Raw genomic sequence first — 22,829 nt, 5'->3', positions numbered from 1 at the left:
GAGGAGCAAGAACTGAGGCGTCAAAAAAGCAGGAAATAAGATATATCGTCACTTTTTAGCCATTTTGTTGGAATCTATTTTTCTTAGGGATAAGAAGAATCATTTAAAATCATTTAAACACCAATCAAAGGAGGGTTTGCTATTCCTCCACTTACTACAATGAATATGATATTTACCCATGAGAATAACTATATTTATTATGTCAGATACATTCGACTTCAAGTTATCTATATAGAATAAAACATGAGAGATATAAGACTGGTACGTCCTCTATTGTAAGTAGGAACCAGTTTCTTAATTCTAACCAGAAGTTTCTTGACACAGGACACAGGAAAAACACATGTTCTAAAGTTTCATCTGCTACATTACAGAAAGCACATTGATCAACTTCGAACTTGAATCAACTTCAAATCTTTTTTTAAGGAATTCTGCAACCGGGTATACTTTATACAATATTTTAAAGTGAGTTTCCTTAATCTTTGGGGAAATGGGCCATCTAATATATTTAGAATGAGCTTTTATCAACATAGACACAGTTATTTTCTCATTCTCTTGAGGTTTAAAGTCGGTTTAGGAGGGTCACCGTGTTTCAGTGGACACATTTACCACCTTTGTTAATGTATATAAATCCTTTGCGACCATATTATACGTTTTTCAGCTTTTGAAATACTTTTGTTTTCAAAAAAAAGTGACTTTTTTTAAACGCATCCCCCCCCTACGGACAAAGTTCTGGGACACAACAGCTGTAAAATGAATACATCTTTATTGACAAAGATCTTCATATACAGTATAAAGATCACAACGTACAGTGAACTAACTGGTTAGAATTAAGAAACTGGTTCCTACTTGGCCGGATTATACTTTAATACCCGGATGGATCTCTGTTCCACCTGGATACTGTTCACTGTACGGTTTTTTTATTCTTTATTGAACACAATAAAACAACATAGAACAGTAATTAAAAATCTTCTCATACGGATGATAGTATATTTAGTAGACATAATATGAGATGCTGTCAAATATAGAGCTGAAACACAACAAAACAGGTTTTTTTTGTTAATTAATTTACTTTTATGTATACAAATTTTTGCCAAATTTAAAAATAGATTGATTAAAAAGTACCGGTAAAATGTTTCTCCTTCTCTAGGGCATATTAGGAAGCCAAACACAACATTTTCCCAAAACAAAGAAAAATCTTCGGTGAGATGATCGATGACAAATCTACAGAGTTCTGCCCAAAATGTTTTTGTGTAAGAACAATACCAAAACAGTTTCTGTTCAGTTTCTTCAAAATGAGCAGTTTGTGTTAATGTTTTGCTGTAAAACTGTTTCGTGCTGCCAAAATGAAATAAAATGAAATAAAATAACTGCTATAAGTAAGTGAATATATGTATTTTTACTCATATTTAAAACCTTCTTTTATGGATCTTTTTAAAACCAGAGCGGAACGTTTGTAGTTTGGCTTTAACAGGAAATTACCCGGACTCTAATAACTGTAGCACCAGCCGGGTACATGTGAGGTAAACATTTGATTTTAAACCTTTCAGTTTCTTTCATCGACGGCCAAAAAATAATAGTTTTAACGTGTTAATTTTAAATCCGTTCGTTTAGACAAAGTTGTTGTTAGAACTTCGGACTAAGATTTAGACTTAAATCAACGAAACTCGTGAAAATCCGGGTTTTATCTCCAATCGGTGCAGCCTGTCCATCAGAAACATCATGTAGTTGGGTTTTACTTTTATTTATAAATGTCTTGGTTTATATCCGGTCACTGGTTAAAGTTATACAAAATAAAGTTAATATTTTGTTATTTTATTTTTTTATTAAGTTTAAATACGTTTGTTCTTGAACAGTCAGGTCTGTGTTGGTTGTTAAAGTTGAATTGAATTGACATTTTATTTCGAACATGAAACAGTAGTGAATACAAAACAATAATAAATAAATGTAAATAAGAAAACAAAACAAAAATATTTAAAAAATGTATCCTCCATAATTAATATGTTCGAAAAAGGGGAGGAAGAAGTAAAAAACTTATTAAATCCTAACCCCTATTCCATATTTCATTATGATCAAAATTAATGTAATTTCTATACAAAACACAAAAGATCAGTATATAAATATCAATAAGAATACATAATAATACATCCTCACACCTATATACACTGATATAAATATACCCATTTATAAATTAATATATCAGTCTCAACAATATACAAAAAAGAAAAGAAAAGAAAAAAAAACGAACAACTCATAAGTCGTGGTTTTTATTGTTGTTCAACTCTGTTGTATTTCCTCTGAGAGCTCTGTCTAATATTTCTGTCTGTTTTAGAATAGAATAGAATAGAATAGTAGACTTTATTGATCTCCCAGAGGAGAAATTCAGTCGTGCAGCAGCCAAAACACACACACACTTTATACAAAAGATTTAAAATAGAAATAACCATAAATGGTTAAATAATAAAAAAGAGCAATATAAAAAGTAGAAAAAGACTATGTACAAGAGAGAAAAAGAGTAGTAAACACCAAATAAACTATAATATAATAATATTTACAAAATATTTCCAAAAATACGTGAGGTATTAGTGGTTATTGTACTTTTAAAGAGACAGGTTTATTGCACATGGGTGGCTACAGTTTCTTGTTATAGAGTCTGATGGCTGTGGGGACGAAGGACCTGCGGTAGCGTTCCTTCCTGCAGCGCGGGTGGAGTTTTCATTCAAATAAATGGGAAACATCTGTATTTGACCTCAAGTGTTGGGATTTTACCCCCAAATAAACACCTATAGTCATTTCTGTTCATAAAAGAGTCTCAGAGTAATCAATCACCGTGCAATAATAATAATAATGACAATAATAATAATAACACAATAATATGCTGTAACAATGCACCTTCCAATAATCATGTCTACCTCATTCTGCTGCAACTTTCACTTTTTAAAAATTGGATATATGTCAATAAGAGTTGTCATTTGTCTATTACCTATTTACTGTACAGTGAGTGAAAATAACCAACAAATTCCATGTCTTGTCTGGCCTGACCTGGACAAATAAACCTGATTCTGATTCTAAAAACAGTCTCAGACAGGAAACTGGTGTGGAAGTTACTTAGTCCCTCCAGGACCTGTGGTCGGTCTCAGACAGCAGGAGGAGACGCAGAAAAAGACTGACGGATGTCGTCTGAGGACACAAATACAACCAGAATAGACCTCCATCAGTCGGGGTTGGGTCCAGAAACGATTACCCAGCATGCCACAGTGAACTACAGATGAAATATCAACACAGGAAATATTAACTCTTTCAAAAAAATCTCATGTTTCTATTGCTAAAGGCCTTTGAAAATTATGAAACGCTCAAAAAAGCTCTTCAGGTTACTGCTGGAACCTCTTACCAAACGTATTTTTAGTTTAGTTTTAATGTCTGTTTCCTGTGTTGCCAGCTTCCTCCCTGGTGCAGTGAGGGCGTTGCCGTGGATACGCAGTGAGGGCGTTGCCGTGGATACGCAGTGAGGGCGTTGCCGTGGAAACGCAGCGATGCGGCGCCTGTACGTGGGCGGCCTGAGCCACGCCATCACCCAGAAGGACCTGAAGGATCGGTTCGGGAAGTTCGGAGCCGTGGAGGACGTGGAGCTGCGGACCAGGAGGGACGACGAGGGTGAGGGGCCCGCCGTAACCATGACGACCAGAGATCAGGGATCTGGAGATCAGATGTGATTCCAAAAATAAATGATCTTTTTTCTCCTTTATTCTATTCTATTCTATTCAATTCAATTATTCAATTATTGTGACTTTTTCACTGTTAGTTTTTCTATATTTAGTTTTATTTCTGTCTCCTGCAGGAGTTCCTTACAAAACCTTCGCCTACATCAACATCGACGTTTCAGACGCCGACCTGAAGAAATGTGAGTAGAAGACGGTGTGACGACGGTTGTGGGTTAGGTGTTATTTATTATTATTTATCATGTTATTTACTGCTTTTTATTTTTCTAAAGCTGCTTTTGGATGTTATTAAACCGGAGCAGAAGGTTCAGGTCGCTGTTAGGAGGAAGTTTACATGGAGCCAGATAACGATGGTTAACATTTCTGGGGTTTCGGTCCCTTTTTTTAATAATAATAATAATAATTATTATTATTATTATTATTGTTGTTGTTATCTCCTGTTACTTGTTCCTGAAGCCGGCTGGTTCGCTCAAATCCATCCCAGGGAAACATTTAAATCCTCTAAACATCCAGCTGTTGTCATGGTAACGTCCAGCTGCTTGGAGACGTCTTCTGGTCCCCAACATGCTGGTCTAGAAGGTTCTTCTGGTGTCCCTGGTCCTGGTCCAGGTTCTGGTCCAGGACCAGGGGGGCGGACACCACGGTACCAACCACCAGAGGGACTTTTAACCCTCTAAACAGTCAGACTGACTGAAGACTAGGGTTGTAACAATATATCATGCCACGAAATTTCGCGATACAAAAACGTCACGAAACGTGTCGTAGAGGTGACAAACTGTATCGCGATATTGGGTTATTAATATTAATCTATTGTGTTGACTAGTAACGCACATCCGGCCGCGACCGCGCGGACCAAAATCTTCCTCCGCTCAGAAGAAACTAGTCCCGTTTTAGTCCTGATCACGGGACTCTTGCAGGTTTTTGAGCTCTGAACTTTTACTGATGTAAGGCTGGTGTAGAGTTAAGCCTTACCTTATTAAATTAAACCTTTTTGGGGTGGTGAGTAGGATAAACACGGGGACAACTTCTGCTGAGTTCCAGTGTACTTTAATGTCCCTCAACAGTGTAGGATTTTAGAACATCAACACAGCACCTAGTGCCGTACTGTGGCGTATCACTCCGCCCAATCTAAACCAGACTAATCACTACAGATAAACTGACTAGTGTCATTATAGTCCCTGATTTACATCAGAATATAAAGAATATATTTATAAAATAATGAACCCTGAATTAACAAAATAACCTTAACAAAAATAAATCTCTTACACTTATAAGGTGAGCAGGAATCAATCTTTTTATGATGTAAAATTGTATGTATTTATTTACTTTTATTTATTTATTTAATTTTAGTTGTTACATTTCTGGAAAAGAAAAAAGTCAAATCATACATGAGAGAAACTATTCAGTTTGTGTCTAAATATTTGTACTTGTATAAACTGAAGATCATAATGCAAACCTGACATTTACTTTTAGTTCAGTTTGTGGAAAATGGTTGGCCTGGCTTTCTCTTTAAAACTTAAACAGTTATAAAGCATTACAAACTGGAACAATAGGGCAAACGTACAGTATTGTTTTGTATTTTGTGTCTTTCAAATAAAAGACAATTTTTTATGTTCCTCATTCAAGGTTGTTAAAAAAATACTGCTATAATATCGTATCGTTATCATGACCTCAATATCGTGTATCGTACCGTATCGTGAGATTACTGTATCGTTACACCCCTACTGAAGACACCTGAGACGTCCATCACAGGACACTTTAGTCCAACCCATCACCATGGAAACGGGATTCGTCATCTTTACTGCTTTAAATGATCATGTCAAATCTGTTTTTATCTGTTGTTGAGGGTTGTTCTCCCTTGAACGGTCCGGTACCAGCAGATCCGTCTCTGACAGGTTGTTATTCTGTTCTCTCCAAAGGTTTGACGGTTCTCAACAAGTCCAAGTGGAAAGGAGGAACGCTGCAGATCGAAACGGCCAAAGAGAGTTTCCTGCACAAGTATGTCTGAGTTCGGACCGTCGTCCCCCTCGTCGCTACGCACACGTCTGGTGTTTCTCCCGTAACCGGTAACTCTGTGGTTCAGGCTGGCTGAGGAGCGGCAGGAGACAGCAGCGGCGGCGGAGCGGCGTCTGCAGGTTCCCTCCGCCGAGGACGGGGGGCGGAGCCTCCTGGAGTCGCTGAGCGGCGCCGGGGTGGACAACTTCACCATGAAGGCAGCGGTGCCGGGGACGGAAGTACCGGGACACAAGGTGAGTGTTTTAACTTCACTATTTATTTGACAAAAATAATATGATTTATCGTCGCTAGACTGTTCCTTCGGTAGACTGTTCCTTCGGTAGACTGTTCCTTCGGTAGACGCTTCCTTCGGTAGACGCTTCCTTCGGTAGACGTTTCCTTCGGTAGACGTTTCCTTAGGTAGACACTTCCTTAGGTTGACGGTTCCTTCGGCAGACGGTTCCTTTGGCAGACGGTTCCTTTGGCAGACGGTTCCTTTGGCAGACGGTTCCTTCGGTAGACGGTTCCTTCGGCAGACGGTTCCTTCGGCAGACGGTTCCTTCGGCAGACGGTTCCTTCGGCAGACGGTTCCTTCGGCAGACGGTTCCTTCGGCAGACGCTTCCTTCGGCAGACGCTTCCTTCGGCAGACGCTTCCTTCGGCAGTAGACGCTTCCTTCGACAGTAGACGCTTCCTTCGACAGTAGACGCTTCCTTCGACAGTAGACGCTTCCTTCGACAGTAGACGCTTCCTTCGACAGTAGACGCTTCCTTCGACAGTAGACGCTTCCTTCGACAGTAGACGCTTCCTTCGACAGTAGACGCTTCCTTCGACAGTAGACGCTTCCTTCGACAGTAGACGCTTCCTTCGACAGTAGACGCTTCCTTCGACAGTAGACGCTTCCTTCGACAGTAGACGCTTCCTTCGACAGTAGACGCTTCCTTCGACAGTAGACGCTTCCTTGGGTAGTAGACGCTTCCTTGGGTAGTAGACGCTTCCTTGGGTAGTAGACGCTTCCTTGGGTAGTGGACGCTTCCTCGGGTAGTAGTCGCTTCCTCGGGTAGTGGACGCTTCCTCGGGTAGTGGACGCTTCCTCGGGTAGTGGACGCTTCCTCGGGTAGTGGACGCTTCCTCGGGTAGTGGACGCTTCCTCGGGTAGTGGACGCTTCCTCGGGTAGTGGACGCTTCCTCGGGTAGTGGACGCTTCCTCGGGTAGTGGACGCTTCCTCGGGTAGTGGACGCTTCCTCGGGTAGTGGACGCTTCCTCGGGTAGTGGACGCTTCCTCGGGTAGTGGACGCTTCCTCGGGTAGTGGACGCTTCCTCGGGTAGTGGACGCTTCCTCGGGTAGTGGACGCTTCCTCGGGTAGTGGACGCTTCATTGGGTAGACGCTTCCTTGGGTAGAAGACGCTTCCTTGGGTAGAAGACGCTTCCTTGGGTAGAAGACGCTTCGTTGGGTAGAAGACGCTTCCTTGGGTAGTGGACGCTTCCTTGGGTAGTAGATAGTTCCTCTCCTTGGGTAGTAGGCGCTTCCTTGGGTAGTAGACGCTTCCTTGGGTAGACGCTTCCTTGGGTAGACGCTTCCTTGGGTAGACGCTTCCTTGGGTAGACGCTTCCTTGGGTAGATGCTTCCTTGGGTAGAAGACGCTTCCTTGGGTAGAAGACGCTTCCTTGGGTAGTAGATGCTTCCTTGGGTAGTAGACGCTTCCTTGGGTAGCAGGCGCTTCCTTGGGTAGACGCTTCCTTGGGTAGATGCTTCCTTGGGTAGTAGATGCTTCCTTGGGTAGTAGATGCTTCCTTGGGTAGTAGATGCTTCCTTGGGTAGTAGATGCTTCCTTGGGTAGTAGACGCTTCCTTGGGTAGTAGACGCTTCGTTGGGTAGAAGACGCTTCCTTGGGTAGTGGACGCTTCGTTGGGTAGTAGATAGTTCCTCTCCTTGGGTAGTAGGCGCTTCCTTGGGTAGAAGACGCTTCCTTGGGTAGACGCTTCCTTGGGTAGAAGACGCTTCCTTGGGTAGAAGACGCTTCCTTGGGTAGTAGACGCTTCCTTGGGTAGTAGACGCTTCCTTGGGTAGTAGACGCTTCCTTGGGTAGTAGACGCTTCCTTGGGTAGTAGACGCTTCCTTGGGTAGTAGACGCTTCCTTGGGTAGTAGACGCTTCCTTGGGTAGTAGACGCTTCCTTGGGTAGTAGACGCTTCCTTGGGTAGATGCTTCCTTGGGTAGACGCTTCCTTGGGTAGTAGATGCTTCCTTGGGTAGTGGACGCTTCCTTCGGTAGTAGACGCTTCCTCTCCTTGGGTAGTAGATGCTTCCTTCGGTAGTAGGCGCTTCCTTTGGGAGACGCCTCCTTCGGTAGTAGACGCTTCCTCTCCTTGGGTAGTGGACGCTCACTTTGGGAGACGCTTCCTTGGGTAGTCGACGCTTCCTTGGGTGGGAGACGCTTCCTTGGGTAGTCGACGCTTCCTTGGGTAGTCGACGCTTCCTTGGGTAGTCGACGCTTTCTTGGGTAGTCAACGCTTCCTTGGGTAGTAGACGCTTCCTCTCCTTGGGTATTCAACGCTTCCTTGGGTAGTAGGGACTTCCTTCGGTAGTAGACGCTTCACTAGGTAGACGCTTCCTTGGGTAGTAGACGCTTCCTTCCTAGTTCCTACTGACCTAGGCTGACCTCCTTCTGCTCTTCCAGGACTGGGTGGTCAGTAAGTTCGGCCGCGTCCTGCCCGTCATGCAGCTCAGCCGGCAGAAGGGCAGCCGGGCCCGGACCGTGACCTACGACCCGTCCAAGTACAGCCACAACATCCGGCGGCTGGACCGGGCCGCTGAGGCCGAGGCCCCGCCCACCCCCGTCACGCAGCTCACCTGGGCGGTGGGGGGGGGCGACGATGACATCAGCAAGAAGAGGCGGGGCGAGTTCCCCCCCTACGACCCTCCCAGGCCCAAGAAGAGCAAATCGGACCTCAACTCCCATGATGCTTTGGGCAGAACCAGGTAGGTGGTCGAGGGTTCTGTTTGCTGCTGGTTCCGGGTTCAACTCTGCCTTTAAGAGGAGGCTTAAAACCTTCCTCTATGGAAAATCCTCTGCTTGGAGTCAGCTAGTTACCATGTTTTTTGGATGTTTCTGTTTCCGCCGCGGTCACATGACTAACTGAGGTCGAAACGGCGTCAGCTCGGTAAAGATCCAACTTGTCTTTGTTGTTGCTGCTCTGCAGACGGGTCCAGACTCCGGTCCAGACCCCAGTCCAGACGCCGGTCCAGACCCCAGTCCAGACGCCGGTCCAGACGCGGGTCCCGGGCCCCGCCGGAGCCCGTCGGCTGACCAACGGCTCCGGGCCGCCCGCCAACCGCAGACTGGCGCCGAGGTATCCTGACAGCGACTCGGACGAGGAAATCCGCCGGCTGGTTGCAGCTCAGCAGAATTCCCATGATGCACTGCAGCAGCGGGAGGAGGAGGAGGAGGAGGAGGAGCTGGAGGTGGTGGGGCTGGACTTCCTGCAGAAGTCTTCACACAGAGGTAACAGAACCGGGACTAGAGTTGCTTTCATCAATGAAATTATGACTAAATATCGTTGTCAATGAACCTTTATCACCTGAGGAAAACGTGACGAAACGCAATGAAAATGCTGGTCATGTGACGATAACGATAATTAAGTAGATGATTCGATATCATAGGGAATAAAAACCAGACTAAAATGTAGATTACAAAATAAAAACTCTGCTAAAATGTGTCTTCATTTTCATTGACCAAAACCAGAGGAAATGTTCTAAAAAAGATCCTTAATACATAGACATGGAAAAGAAAACCCAATGTGTCGTGGAAAAGAAAAAAGATAAATATAAACAAATATAGACAAAATAAATATGTTGTAAACTCAAATGAGAGTCTTTTGTATCTGGAATTAATGTATTCTTGAGTCTATGAGGTAACAATAATTAGTTAGTCTCACGGGGCATCTATTGTTATATAGATATGTAATATGCTATTTATTTATTTATTTATTTATTTATTTTTTCATTTTCTGGACAGATTTCAGTTCGCTACTCCTACAGATTTCCGAGGACGCAGGCGAATCATATATCAAAACGTGTGTCTTGATCGGGAATAATGTGCTATGACTTTTGGTGTTGAAATTCCCATTTTTCCAAAAGTTATTCCCAAAAAAACGGCCAAAAAACCCCATTCAAAGTACATGAGAGGAGGTAAAAAAAAATTCTCTTCTCTCCAAAACACCAAACTGTTTTTTCCTAAGATTTACACTTTTCAAAATATGAGCACACAAGCGAGGACTGGAAATCACTTTTTCGTCAAATCTAGAGTGTGGATGTCGGTTGGTAGAGTGTGAGAAACAGTAAAAAAATAACCCAAAATGTTTATTTGTAACTCGAGCTCACGGCCAAACCGTAAAAAGGAGACAAATAATTTTTGGTCAGAATGTAGGCATAGGTGTTGGGATTCATAAAATGTGACTTTGACAGGCGGGGTATGAACAAAATTTAAACGGGGGGGGCTAGAGCGGCGCCAATACCTGCCTCAGTCTCCATTGACTGTAATGTAATCAAACGTTTTCTTCAAAACAATCTCACTCTGTCTTCGCACTGACCTTACTCACTCATTTTAAGGAATATCTGAATAAAATTAAGATTGTCAGAATCTGCCGGGTTCTGTGTCTCTCACGATGGTTTAGTTTTTCTGCTACGAGCTATGGTTTTCTCACAAATGGGAGTGATTTGAGACCTTGTCAGAAGCCAAAATCTGGGGTTTTCTCACAACTAAACCGGAAGGTTCTGAAGTGGAGGTTCTTGTTGCCGGGGCAACCAGAGCTCCTGAGCTGCTGACTCATTCCTTCAGCCAGAAATGGTCACATGACGCAGTCACTAAAGTCTTCATATACGGTGCGTCCGAAAGGCCATACTAAAAAGTATATACTAAAAAGTACACTTAAGTTCGGCACACTTTTCAGTAAATATCAGTAGTACGCATTAATTCGGACGTACTATTAAGAGCACACACGTCACTTCCTGCCTTTGGGAGGAAGTGACGTGTGACAGCAGTAGTAGCAGTTTATTCTGGCCCAAACAAGATGACATTATATAATATTATTATATACGAATATTATAATATTAATATTATTATACTTATTATTATAAGTATATTATAAGTATATTATACTTATGACATATACGTATCACTTAGCAACCAAACGCCGCTGCATTGCATTGTGGGAAGTTTCTGCTCAGCTAGTGTCCATCAATCCACACTAATAAATCTCTCCAGAATGAGTATGGATAGTACATACTATTGAGTACGTAGTAATGTTTCGGACGCACTAGAAAATCTTGCATACTCATTTTGCTGCTCATTAGGGTGGAAGTGTGGGATTTCAGACGCACAAATACTTTCACCTGAAAACTGGAGACGCCTAAAAGAATTCTGGGAAATCTGACCCCTGACCTTTGACAACACACACACACACACACACACACACACACACACACACACACACACACACACAGTAAATACACCCCAGTAAATTCTATAACTTTTGAATGGTTTGACATAGAGAGTCATGGGTGGTGTCATCGGACTTAGTTTTGAGTCCTTCACCTTTTATTGCTGAAAAATGCAGCAATGTTCACAGCAGCAGCCCCTCGTGGCACTCGAAATTTCTGCAAGGAAATGTTCTAGAATAATAACAAGATAACCTTTGAATTGTAAAATGGGTTTGGCCTAAAATAAGACTAAAATGTTCAGACTTTTAGTCGACTGAAACTTGGCACGACTAAAAGGAGAATGAACGTGACTAAAACTAATAAAAACTAAAATGATAGCTGGACACAAAGACCTCGAGGTTTTAGACGCTTCACGAGACGTTTGTGTTTGTGTTTCCAGGTGATGAAGACGAGGACGGATACGACTCGGCCGACACGGACGAGCTGCTCACGTCACGGAGGAAGAGTCCTCCTCTTCCTCTTCTTCCTCCTGGGAGGCTGTCGAACCAAACGGAAGAGAGGAAGACAAAGAAATGTGAAGAGGAGGAGGAGGAGGAGGAGGAGTGTGTAGAGGTCTCCTCTGGGAAACCTTCATCCACACGACGAAAAGAGGATTCCAGTAAAAACGGTCGGAGTAAGAAGAAAACCGTCGTACCGGAGCTGAAACCTTCCCCGGTGCCAGCCAGTGATGAAGAGGATGATGATGATGATGATGATGATGATGATGATGATGATGAAGAGCAGTCGGCGGGCTCGGACTTGGACTACGACACCATGTTCTCCAACGTCACCCATCTGGAGATCTCCTTCTCCGACCTGCAGAAGCTGGCCGAGGACGCCCAGCGGGCGGAGGAAACTCCCAGCATGCCTTGCTCCGGGCCGGCGGGGCCGGCGGGGCCGGCGGGGCGACCCGCCCCCAAGAAGGGAACCACCCCCGAGGAGATCCTGGCCGCCCTGCTGGGGGACGACGGCAGCGACGACGACGACACGGGGAGGAAGAAGAAGAAGAAGAAGAAGAAGGTGGCGGCGTCGACGCCTCTGCCGGCCTTCCGGGGGACGAAGTTCCTGGAGGAAGAGGAGGAGGAGGAAGAGGAGAAGAAAGAAGAGGAGAAGAAGAAGAAAGAGGAGAAGAAGAAGAGCCACCAGGCAGAAGCTTCATCCTGCAGCGACGACGATGACGGAGGAAAGAGTAAGAAAAGGAAGAGGATGGTGGCGGCGTCGACGCCGCTGCCGGCCTTCCGGGGGACAAAGTTCCTGGAGGAAGAGGAAGAGGAGGAGGAGGAGGAGGAGGAGAAGAAGAGCCACCAGGCAGAAGCTTCATCCTGCAGCGAAGACGAGGGTGGAGAAGAAGATTCAGGGGAAGCTGAAGCTCGTTCTCCTCAGCAAGGCCGGTCCTCGTCCAGCGAGGAGGAAGAGGAAGAGGAGGATGAGGAGGAAGATCAGGCCCCGCCCCCCCAGAAGGCCCCGCCCCCCCGGCCAGCGCTAGCAGCTGAGGAAGAGGAGGAGCTGCAGAGGAAGGCTAACCTGAGGCGGCTAGCGGCTCTGCAGCAGAAACAGAAAGAAGCTGAAGATCAGAAGAAGCTGATCCAGGGAGCTCTGACCTCACTGGTAGGTGGGGGGGGGTGGGGGGGGGGTGAGTGAGTGAGGGAGTGAGAGAGTGAGAGAAGTTTGCACCGATCGATCGGTATTGGCTGATAACGCCCCTATCGGTTTTGATCGGAGTTCTCGAAATAATAGTTCAAAGCTGATCTGATGACGTTTACAACAACATTCGCATACGCTTCCTTAGGTAGACACTTCCTTAGGTAGACACTTCCTTAGGTAGACACTTCCTTAGGTAGACACTTCCTTAGGTAGACACTTCCTTAGGTAGACACTTCCTTAGGTAGACGCTTCCTTCGGTAGACGCTTCCTTCGGTAGACGCTTCCTTCGGTAGACGCTTCCTTAGGTAGACGCTTCCTTAGGTAGACGCTTCCTTAGGTAGACGCTTCCTTAGGTAGACGCTTCCTTAGGTAGACGCTTCCTTCGGTAGACGCTTCCTTAGGTAGACGCTTCCTTCGGTAGACGCTTCCTTAGGTAGACGCTTCCTTAGGTAGACGCTTCCTTAGGTAGACGCTTCCTTAGGTAGACGCTTCCTTAGGTAGACGCTTCCTTAGGTAGACGCTTCCTTAGGTAGACGCTTCCTTAGGTAGACGCTTTATTTAGGTAGACGCTTTATTTAGGTAGACGCTTTCTTCGGTAGACGCTTCCTTCGGTAGTAAAAACACCTCAGCACAGAAAGCACATGACAAATTTACATCAACTTCACAAGACTAGCCAGGAAGGCGTTGAAAATAGGGAGGTGTGGTTATCAGCAAATGTATGTGTGGCGGTGAGTCCATGAACTTCGCTCAGAGCTGCCTCAGCCAATGTCCTTGGTGTTATCAGATGGCTTATGGCGCTTTTGCACTAGTCCCGCCTCCGCCCGGCTCGGCTCGGTGCGGCCCCGTCTTGCACGTTTGCACTAGGGCTGAGACGGGTAGAGCCGCTCCAAGCCGATACTATTTCTGTAACCATTCTGCCGAGGTTCTATAAGCGGGCTGAGCAGGGACTATTTCTGAGGTCACCACCCTCCGTGCCACTGATTGGTCGGGGGGCGGGGCCGTCAGACGTCTGAATCAGGAAGCGGGAGTCAGCGCGAGAGCGACTCGCGGCGATTTCATTATACAGCGCAAAACGTCTGTTTGGTGATCCAACTCTGAGGTGCAGATGTTCATAAACCTGGTGGCTGAGGAGAGAATTAAAAAAGGGATGTAGACGGGCTGTTTTACTCTCAGCCGCTCGCGACTCCAGCTGATTTCTCATCAGCGCCGACATGAACAAAGCGGTTGCGCAAACCTGCCCACTTCTCTCCTGGCTGTGGAAAAACAAACGGGTAGAGGCGTGACTAGCCGAGTCGGGCTCAGTAAGTCCTAGTGCAAAAGTGCCATTAGTCAGCTCTGAAAACAGGTCCACAGATGTTCTGGAGAGGGAAGGGTTAGTCGGGGCAGAGTCCCTTGTTTACATTCCACCAGGGAGATTGTGACTACAGCGATCAGCCAAACCGCTCTGTCAAGACCAGATTATAGAATCAACAATTGTATTGAAAAGAACAGGCAGATCCCAGTAATTTTCCATCAGCTTTTAGTCTCTGGTTCATCAATGGCGACTCCAAACAGACGAATTTGTGATCAATTCCCGCCAAACCGAGCTTCCAACTTCTCCAAGGTCTTATCCATCTTGCCAATGAGCTCAAAGACCGCCGCCAGCCTGCGATTCTGTTTGAGAATCGCATCCAGCTTGCGGTTTTGCTCCCCCAGCGTTAAAGTCAGTTGGTCGCAGCGCTTATCCCTTCAGCCACGTCAGGCAGCTCGGAGAGAGCCAGAACAGCTGTCGACAACTTACGCATTTGTCGGTAGACGAGGAATCCCCCTCCTCCTATCAAGAGAAATCCTGCTATCATAGATCCAATTATGAAGCATCTTCAACGTCCTCGACAGACAGGATCGCCAGGCACAACGGTTTCCAATGTTTCCAGGAATCCATTGTGTATCCAGCAAAAAATGTCCCATCGGGGCAGGAGGGCTCCCTTACCCCCTGACTTCTCGTCGCAAAAATTTGGTCAATTGTGCTGAGAGACCAGTTAATCAATTCCATGATTGTAGAGTTTCGGAGGAGTGAAAAGAAGAGACTCTGAAGACGAGACAAACAAAAGCAGTAGCAGGGCAGATAAGAAGGGAGAGGAGCAGAGAAGCCTTTGCAGAGAGCCGGAAGAGAAAAAAAAAATTGGCCCTCAAAATCCTGATCGGTGTATTTAATTTTTCATATTTATTATTTTTATGTACTTTGCCTATTTATTTATTTTTATTTTCCTCTCCTTCTGTGTCTCGATCTTATCTCTATTGCTTTGCTAATTAAATGGTGCAAACTAGTCTGTGGGTACAGATGGAATAAATGTAAAAAGGTGGATAATGTGTATGTAAAGGAATGTATAAGTTGCTCATACTGAAATAAAAACTAAGTTAAAAAGAAATTAAAAAAAATCCTGATGGTTGCATCTCTAGTGTGGGAGTCCCGTCCAGTTGAGTAAAGTTTCCGTTCTCGTCTCCAGGACGCTCCGGCCTCCCGAGGAGGGAAGCACATCGTCTTCGGTTCTGAGGATGAAGATGATGAAGACGAGGGGCTGGCTGCCGCGTCCAAGACCAGCCTGAAGCACGACAGCCAATCAGGAGACGGGACGCCGGCCGGTCAGAGCTCCAGGAAACAGGTGAGTACCGAACCCCGGGAGAAGTTCTGGGGACCAGAACCACCAGAACCAGAACGGGTCCGGGTCTAACGTTCCGTCCCTGCAGGAGCGTCTCGGCCCGCAGCTGTTCGGCGGCAGCGAGGATGAGGAGGAGGAGGGAGGTGATGAAGAGAAGGACAGGTTCAGCATCAGACCTCAGTTCCAGGGCCCGGCGGGTCAGAAGGTGAGGACACGCCCCTTTTCCTCTTACTCACATCGCTACGGTTACGGCCCGAGTGGGCGGAGCCTCCTCCTGTCAGTCATGTCGTGTGCCTGTTTTCAAATGCAAGTGAGCTGCCACCAAATCTTCCTAACATCTTAACTTTTCAAGGAAAACAAATTGAATCAGTGTCAAGTTATAAGTACTTGGGCTTTCTTCTCGATCGCAACATTCCTGCCTCTGTACATGAATTATTATAATTCCTTTATTAATCCCACAATGAGGACATTTTTTCTCGTTGAACTAGTAGCAGTGGGCTGCCCGGGGAGCAGTAAAGGCTGAATTAAGGTTCTGCGTCACACCAACGCAGAGCACACGCCGCAGCCGTGACGCCGTCGTGAATCCTTCAGAGTTCTCCGTCACTCCATTTGGTCGTGGTGCAGTACCCCCCGCGGCCGCTAGTTAGCGATCTTTTTCTGAATGGTTTATCCGACTTTTTCCGGTCACAGTAAATCAAAGAGATAAGGACAACTATTGTGCAAAAAACAAAACAAAAAAATCACATATAAAAGAAGAAAAGAGGCTGAAAGTTCACGACTGCTTCAAACCGTCAGGTGACGGCGTGTGGTCTGCGTGGACGAAAACCACACGGCGTAGGCACGGCGTCGTTTTGACGCAGAACCATATTTCAGCCTTAAGGGTCTTGCTCAGGGGCCCAAAGTGGTTGACCTCGGTTGCAATCCAGGGGCTTGAACCTGGGTCCTCCAGACTCCAGCCCTCCTCTGTAACCACTAGGCTGCCACCCCCCCCCCCCCCCCCCCCCCCCCCCAATGATCTGCTGGATTATGGTGATGTGTTGTATATGAATGCATCAGTCTCTGCAGTCGCTTCACACTGTGTATCATTGTGCCTACAGATTTGTCACTGGCTGTAAACATCTTACCCACCACTGAACCTCGTACGCCAAATCCACTCGGCCATCTTTATCTGTACGCAGGCGTTTGCATTGGTTGCGCATTATTTATAAAACCCTTCTGGGATCGGTCCCTGCTTACCTATGTTCATATCTCCATAGAAGCCACTACGGCCTGCGCTCCCATGATGCTTTGCACTTTATTGTTCCGCGTGTTGCACTGAGCTGGAAAAAGAGCTTTAAATTCGCTGTCCTCTTTGCTTGGAACACCTATCAGAAAGACTTTAAACCGACGGAGCTGATATCCTTCAATGACTTTGGTTCGATCTTGAAGGACTAGAGCGTGAAAGCTTTAGTGTCTCTGTACCTGATGGTAGTTCTGTCTCCTAAACATCTTTATACGATTGATGTGGTTACCTACTGTTAACTGGCTGTGATCTCTTATGCATCTGCACTTTATAAGATGTGGTTTTATCATTTTATTGCTACTTTGTTCCTGTTATTGTTTTGTATTCTGTCTTTTAACCTTGTGATTTTATTTGTTATGACGTGCTGCTCCTTCCTGGCCAGGTCACTCTTGTGAAAGAGATCCTTATCTCAATGGGCTACTACCTGGTTAAACAAAGGTTAAATAATGTGTCTGGTCCTGCAGCTGATGGCTCTGCAGAGCCGCTTCGGGACGGACCAGCGGTTCCGGATGGACTCACGCTTCCTGGAGGACGAGGAGGAGGAAGAGGAGGAGGAAGAGGAGGGTGAGGAAGAGCTGATGAAGATGACGGCGTGTTTTCATCGCCATGTTCTGGTGAAACTAACCCCTGAACCCCGGCGGCTCGCCCCGCAGGTGCAGAGACGCCGGCGCCGGGAGCCGAGGTCCTGGAGGAGGAGAAGAAGAAGAATCTCTCCATCGTCCAGAGCGTCCTGGGCGGCGGCTCGCAGGCTAGCAGCGGCGGCGGCGCCGCTACGCCGGCCAAGGCCAAGAAGTTCAGGTCGGTAGAACGAGGCGTTGATAGTTGAAGCCCCGCCTCTTTACCGTCTGAAGCCCCGCCCCTTTACCGTCTGAAGCTCTTTACCGTCTGAAGCTCTTTAGCGTCTGAAGCTCTTTAGCGTCTGAAGCTCTTTAGCGTCTGAACGGCGTGTTTGTGGCTCCGCCTCTTTACCCTCTGATAACGGCGTGTTTTTGGTTTTTCCCCTGCAGGGACGCGGCGGCGCTGCACTACGACCCCAGCAGGGAGGAACACGCCGCCTTCGAGACCAAGACGGACGAAGCCAAGAAGGAGAGGTAGGAGGCACTAAAATCACTTAACTTAGATAAACTAAATAAAATATATATATATATAAATAAAAATATACAAAAACAGATATTATTAAATAGAATAAACAAATAAAATCAAACAAATACTTAAATAATGACGTAAATGAACAGAGGTACCAGAAACAAGGTAACGAAAATTGTTTAAAGATCAAATATTAAGTTTAAATAATTAAATAATTAGTCCTGAAAACTGTAAAAATGTGCGAAAGCTTTGGTAAAATTAGGGAGAAAAAAAATCTAAATAGACAAACGTTTGACTTTGTCCTCAATACTCCACCCTCTACTTACTAGAAGTGTTTTCTTGCTTTTCTGGAGGCAAAGTCATTTATGACGTCACTATAAGAAATCTGATGGTAACTTTGTTGTTAAAACTAATAACTGCCGACCCCTCAGAACACAGGGCTGAATGATCACATGATCACATGATCACATGATCACATGATCACATGACCACATGATCACATGACCAGTGGAGGCAGCAGTATCTACTCTAGTCTGTTAACATAAGATTGTTTATGTCATAATATTCATTATTGTTTTTTTTTTTACAATAACATACCTTTGATAATGTATGAATCATCTCTCACACATAAAAAAATTATTTTAGTTTTTATTTATTTATTGTTTAACTCTTGTGGGCCCCCTAGTGGTCAGGGGGCCCTAAGCAGCCGCTCTGGCATCATGGGTAATATCTTCCTTGTATGCCCCTGTTGTGACGTCTGCGTTTTTAAGGGGTAGAAATGTGACTTTAACGTTTTATCTGCACATCTGGATATTTGGAAATAAAACAACTTTTAGTTTTTATTTAATAAATAAAACATTTTTTTATAAAGTTTTAAATGAAAAGCCTGTTTTTTAAATGAAAATCTGTGGATGTGGGGGATGTGTTTAGCAGCTGGAATTAAAAAGCAGGGTAGCTTTGGGGACAAAAATAGCTCTCCTCCACTCAGTCCTGCAGGCGACGCAGCGCAGGCGCCTCCTGGAGGGGAGCCACTGGAATGCAGGGTGGAGTATGTGGGAGGGGTCCTTCATGATTTTATCTGCCTGGCTGAGGGCCTGCTGGTTGAAAACCACAGACAGAGTTCTGACCGGCAGGCCGGTGATTTTCGAGCACAGTGATGCTCTGCAGTCTGTTCCTGTTCTGGTGCTGAGGGAGTGGAACCAGCAGGTCATTGAGAAGGTCGTGATGCTTTTTATACTCCTTTTTAAGACCTAAATGATCTCACAGTGATGTCACAGTGATGTCACAGTGATGTCACAGTGAAGAGTTCGGGTGGTGCTCAGATCCGGCCCAAGGCATAAGCTAACTAAGCGGCTGCTTAGAGCCCCGTGACCACTAGGGGGCCCTGAAGAGTTAAAATAAAAACTACAATTATTTTTTTATGTGTGAGTGATGATTCATACATTATCAAACATTTTATTGTACAAAAGTACAATAATTAATATTATGACATAAACAACATTATGTTAAACTAGAGTAGATACTGCTGCCTCTCGGCTCCAGAATCCACTGCTCATGTGTTCATTCAACCCTGCGTTGTTGCACACGGTTGAAGGCCAGCCATGTCGCAAAAACTGACTTATCCGTCAGGAGCAGAGGAAAGAAAGAGCATGAAAGTTCTAGTTTTTCTAGTACTTTGTTGTTGCATTCAAATTGCTGTCGCAGTTTATTTAAAACCAAAAATAAAGTAGATAACGTGTTTACAGTAAATGGTTTATAAATTATCTATTAGATTATTTTGTTTCTTTTAGTAGGCCTACACTGTAGATGACACTCAGTATCACACTTAGTACTATATCACTTTAAATATTAATGTAAATCAACCCCAGGCCGCTCTTGTAGCTGAATTTGCTCCATTTCAGATTAAAAACCATAGATGGTAAAAACCTGCCAGGCTGATGATAGGATGATGGAAACAACTCTGCTGCAACTGTGACCTTTGACCTTTGACCTGTTGCTTCTCTGTGTGGCCAGTAGGGGCAGTTGCTGACTTTGATCAATATTAATTAATAGATTTTTCTGCAAGTTTGTTAATCTGTTGTTGCTTCCATGGTCTTAATCCCTGTGGATTACAATCTAACTACAACAAAAAGTTCTTCCATCTAGTTTTACATCTAGTGCATTTGTAATGAAAGGGAAGAACATGAAATAAGTTTATAGTGGGTGTGTGAATGATCAATAATCAGTATTATTGGCAGTAATAGAGGGCCCTAAATCACCTTTTGCTGCTGCTGCTGCTGCTGTTCACCTGAGGTTGTACTTTCCTAACGCTTAACGAGGGATTTAACGTTGTCGTGACGACGCGTCATGCAGGAGGTCTGATCTTCTGTGGGAGGTTCACGTCCTCCTGATCAGTTCCTGATCAGCTCAGGATCAGTCCCTGATCAGTTTCATTGATCTGTTTCCACAGCAAGGCGTCCCGGAGGAAGAAGAGGGAGGAAGCTCAGAAACTCCCCGAAGTCCCCAAAGAAATCTACTACGACGTCTCCGGGGACCTGAAGGCCGTGTTCGGCGCGGGGAAGGACGAGGCCGGCGGCGACGAGGAGGAGGAAGAGGAGGAAGAGGAGGAGGAGAACTGGGACCAGCGGGAGGAAGAGGAGGGTGAAGCCGAGGAGGAAGAGCAGACGCCTGATCCCAGCTCCAAGACGGACGAGTCAGGGGGATTCAAGTTCTCCTTCTTCGCCGAGGCGGCGGCGGGGAGCGGGGAGGCAGCAGGTACGTAGCGGCGGCGGCGGGTACGTAGCGGGGGCGGCTCGTCGCAGCGGCGAATCTTCAACGTCTAACTTCCTCTGGTTCTCCCACAGCCGAGTACCAGGCGGAGAACATCCCGGCACCGAGGTTGTCATGGCAACGGGACAGCAGCTCCGACGAGGAGGGGGAGGAGCCAGAGCTGGAGGGGGCGGAGTTAAGCAGCGCCGCAACGGGAACCACAGAGTAAGAAACACGCAGGATGGATGCTGGTTGTCCGCATGTCTGCATATAAATAATAATAATAGAATAAATAAATAATAATAATAACGCTGTTTTCCTGCTCGCAGAGACGCGGCGTCATCGAAGGCCGGAAGATTCTTCTTCCACCTGGAGGACGGCAGACTGACGGGTAGGAGGAACTCGGATCAGCATCTCCCTCCCTTACAAAGTCTTAAAACGTCTCGTTTTCCTAAAATAAGGCCTTTAAATGTCTTAATTTAATTTAAAAATCTCAATCCTTAAATTTTGAATCTTAATTTTAGAGGGAATTTATCAAGAATAAAGTCGAAATTTTGCCTTTTTTCTCAACATTTCAACTTTTTTCTCAAAATTGTACTTCAACATTAATCTCGACATTTCGACTTTTTTCTCGACATTTAGACTTTTTTCTCAAAGTGCATAATGAAAAAAAATAAAATCTACCTCCTCTAAAATATAATTTTATTTTTCTCCTGCCTGGCCCTGATAATCTTCCGTAGATTCATCCTGGAAGCTTCTAAATCGTCTTTATTTGTCAGTTTTAATCCTCTGAGTTTAAGTTGCTGACGCTGCGTTTCTCCTCAGACGGGCCGAGCTGGTTCTGTCCGTCCGTCCAGCTGGAGGAGGAGAGGGAGCAGTGGGAGGAGAGGAGGAGCGCGCTCAGACAGGTACACACCCACCTGGTGACCTCACAGGTCACATGACCAGGGAGGGTCTGATGACCTCACAGGTCACATGACCGGCCTCCTCCCGCCTCAGAACCGAACCAGAACTCCTTCTCTGTTTCTGCAGGAATATCGTAAGAAGCACAAAGACGCCCGGAGGAGGCTGACGGTGGCGCTGAGGAGCTGAGCATCATGGGAAGGGAGGGAGCTGAGCATCATGGGAAGGGAGGGAGCTGAGCATCATGGGAAGGGAGGGAGCTGAGCATCATGGGAAGGGAGGGAGCTGAGCATCATGGGAAGGGAGGGAGCTGAGCATCATGGGAAAGGATGGAGAGTTTTGGGGTTCTGGACCGGAACCGGGTTCTGCAGCAGCGGGACGTAAAAGACTGGAATGATCTCCGTTGATGTTGAATAAATCTTTTTTTTTTTTATTTAACAGTGAACCTTTTGTCGGCTCGTTCATGTCATTTGTTTGTTTTATTTAGGATCCCCATTAGCATTAGCAACAGCATTAGTTATTCTTCCTGGGGTCCGACATAGACACAACACACAAATTAACACTTAATACATACAGACATACATTATACATGACAAACAAAACAATAATAGACACAACTCCCTTAGTCACAAACACAGAGGATAAAACTAAATCCCCATCATTCTCAGAAATAAATACATAGAAATGAAATCAAATAAAACACCTTCATAAACAAAACCTGCCTGAAATGAACTTATCTTAGAATTCTTGACCACTTTTCACCTTTATTGTGATAGTTTACACTACCTGTAATTCTACTCAACCTTCACTCTGTTCCTTCTAAATGTCAAATCATCATTCATTACATTTTAAAAGATATTGTTTCAAGTGAATCTTAAACCAATCTTTGCTACCTGCATGATAAATATGAACTGGTATAGAGTTCCAGCCGACCACGGCTCTGTAAAAAAAAGTTTGTCGTCACCAGTATATTCCTCAGAAAATGTAACAAAGTATAACTCGACCTTTGTCTTCTAGATAAGCAGTCTAGATTCTTATGCTGGACACATTAGACCTATAAGGACAATAGAGCTCAACGTGCAGCTTTATTTTGTGCCACTTGTAATTTCTTCACATTCTTAACTGACGTATTTGACCAAACTATAAAACAATAATCCAGTTGCGACAAAACCAAAGCATTGAAAACCTCGTAGTCTGCTAACATCTAGAGATAAACATGTAGAGATTCTTCTCACTAGTGACTAGAGCCTCTTCCCATTTTGTAAACTACAGAATCATTGTTGGAGCAAACTATTTGAGTTAAGAACACGTTCAATTATTATTATAAAACTCTCT

The 22,829-nt window shown here is 45.1% G+C and overlaps 1 protein-coding gene across 1 annotated transcript; it reads left to right on the top strand.

Moving 5' to 3' along the window:
- The first annotated feature begins 1,496 nt into the window (after positions 1 to 1,496).
- nol8 (nucleolar protein 8) lies at positions 1,497 to 21,730 on the top strand. The gene is made up of 18 exons (XM_061728351.1): positions 1,497 to 1,520; positions 3,437 to 3,651; positions 3,836 to 3,898; positions 5,636 to 5,714; positions 5,800 to 5,965; positions 8,392 to 8,693; positions 8,915 to 9,216; positions 11,593 to 12,800; positions 15,323 to 15,478; positions 15,564 to 15,680; positions 17,222 to 17,321; positions 17,411 to 17,555; positions 17,765 to 17,848; positions 20,293 to 20,597; positions 20,687 to 20,816; positions 20,921 to 20,982; positions 21,417 to 21,499; positions 21,624 to 21,730. Exons 2-18 carry the CDS (start codon positions 3,531 to 3,533, stop codon positions 21,681 to 21,683), a joined length of 3,483 nt encoding a protein of 1,160 aa, XP_061584335.1. The 5' UTR covers positions 1,497 to 1,520; positions 3,437 to 3,530; the 3' UTR covers positions 21,684 to 21,730.
- Positions 21,731 to 22,829: the final 1,099 nt, after the last annotated feature.

Source organism: Cololabis saira, chromosome 8 (genome assembly GCF_033807715.1).
Source record: "Cololabis saira isolate AMF1-May2022 chromosome 8, fColSai1.1, whole genome shotgun sequence".
Lineage (NCBI taxonomy): Eukaryota > Metazoa > Chordata > Actinopteri > Beloniformes > Belonidae > Cololabis > Cololabis saira.
The sequence above is the reverse complement of the archived record's forward strand: the minus strand, read 5'-3'. Positions and strand labels throughout refer to the sequence as shown.

Bases quoted from the DNA above. Each gene is read 5' to 3' on its own strand.
- nol8 (XM_061728351.1), top strand. From the start codon at position 3,531: ATGCGGCGCCTGTACGTGGGCGGCCTGAGCCACGCCATCACCCAGAAG. The intron at 5,966-8,391 runs GTGAGTGTTTTA...CTGCTCTTCCAG, and splicing joins CGGAAGTACCGGGACACAAG to GACTGGGTGGTCAGTAAGTT. The intron at 15,479-15,563 runs GTGAGTACCGAA...CCGTCCCTGCAG, and splicing joins GTCAGAGCTCCAGGAAACAG to GAGCGTCTCGGCCCGCAGCT.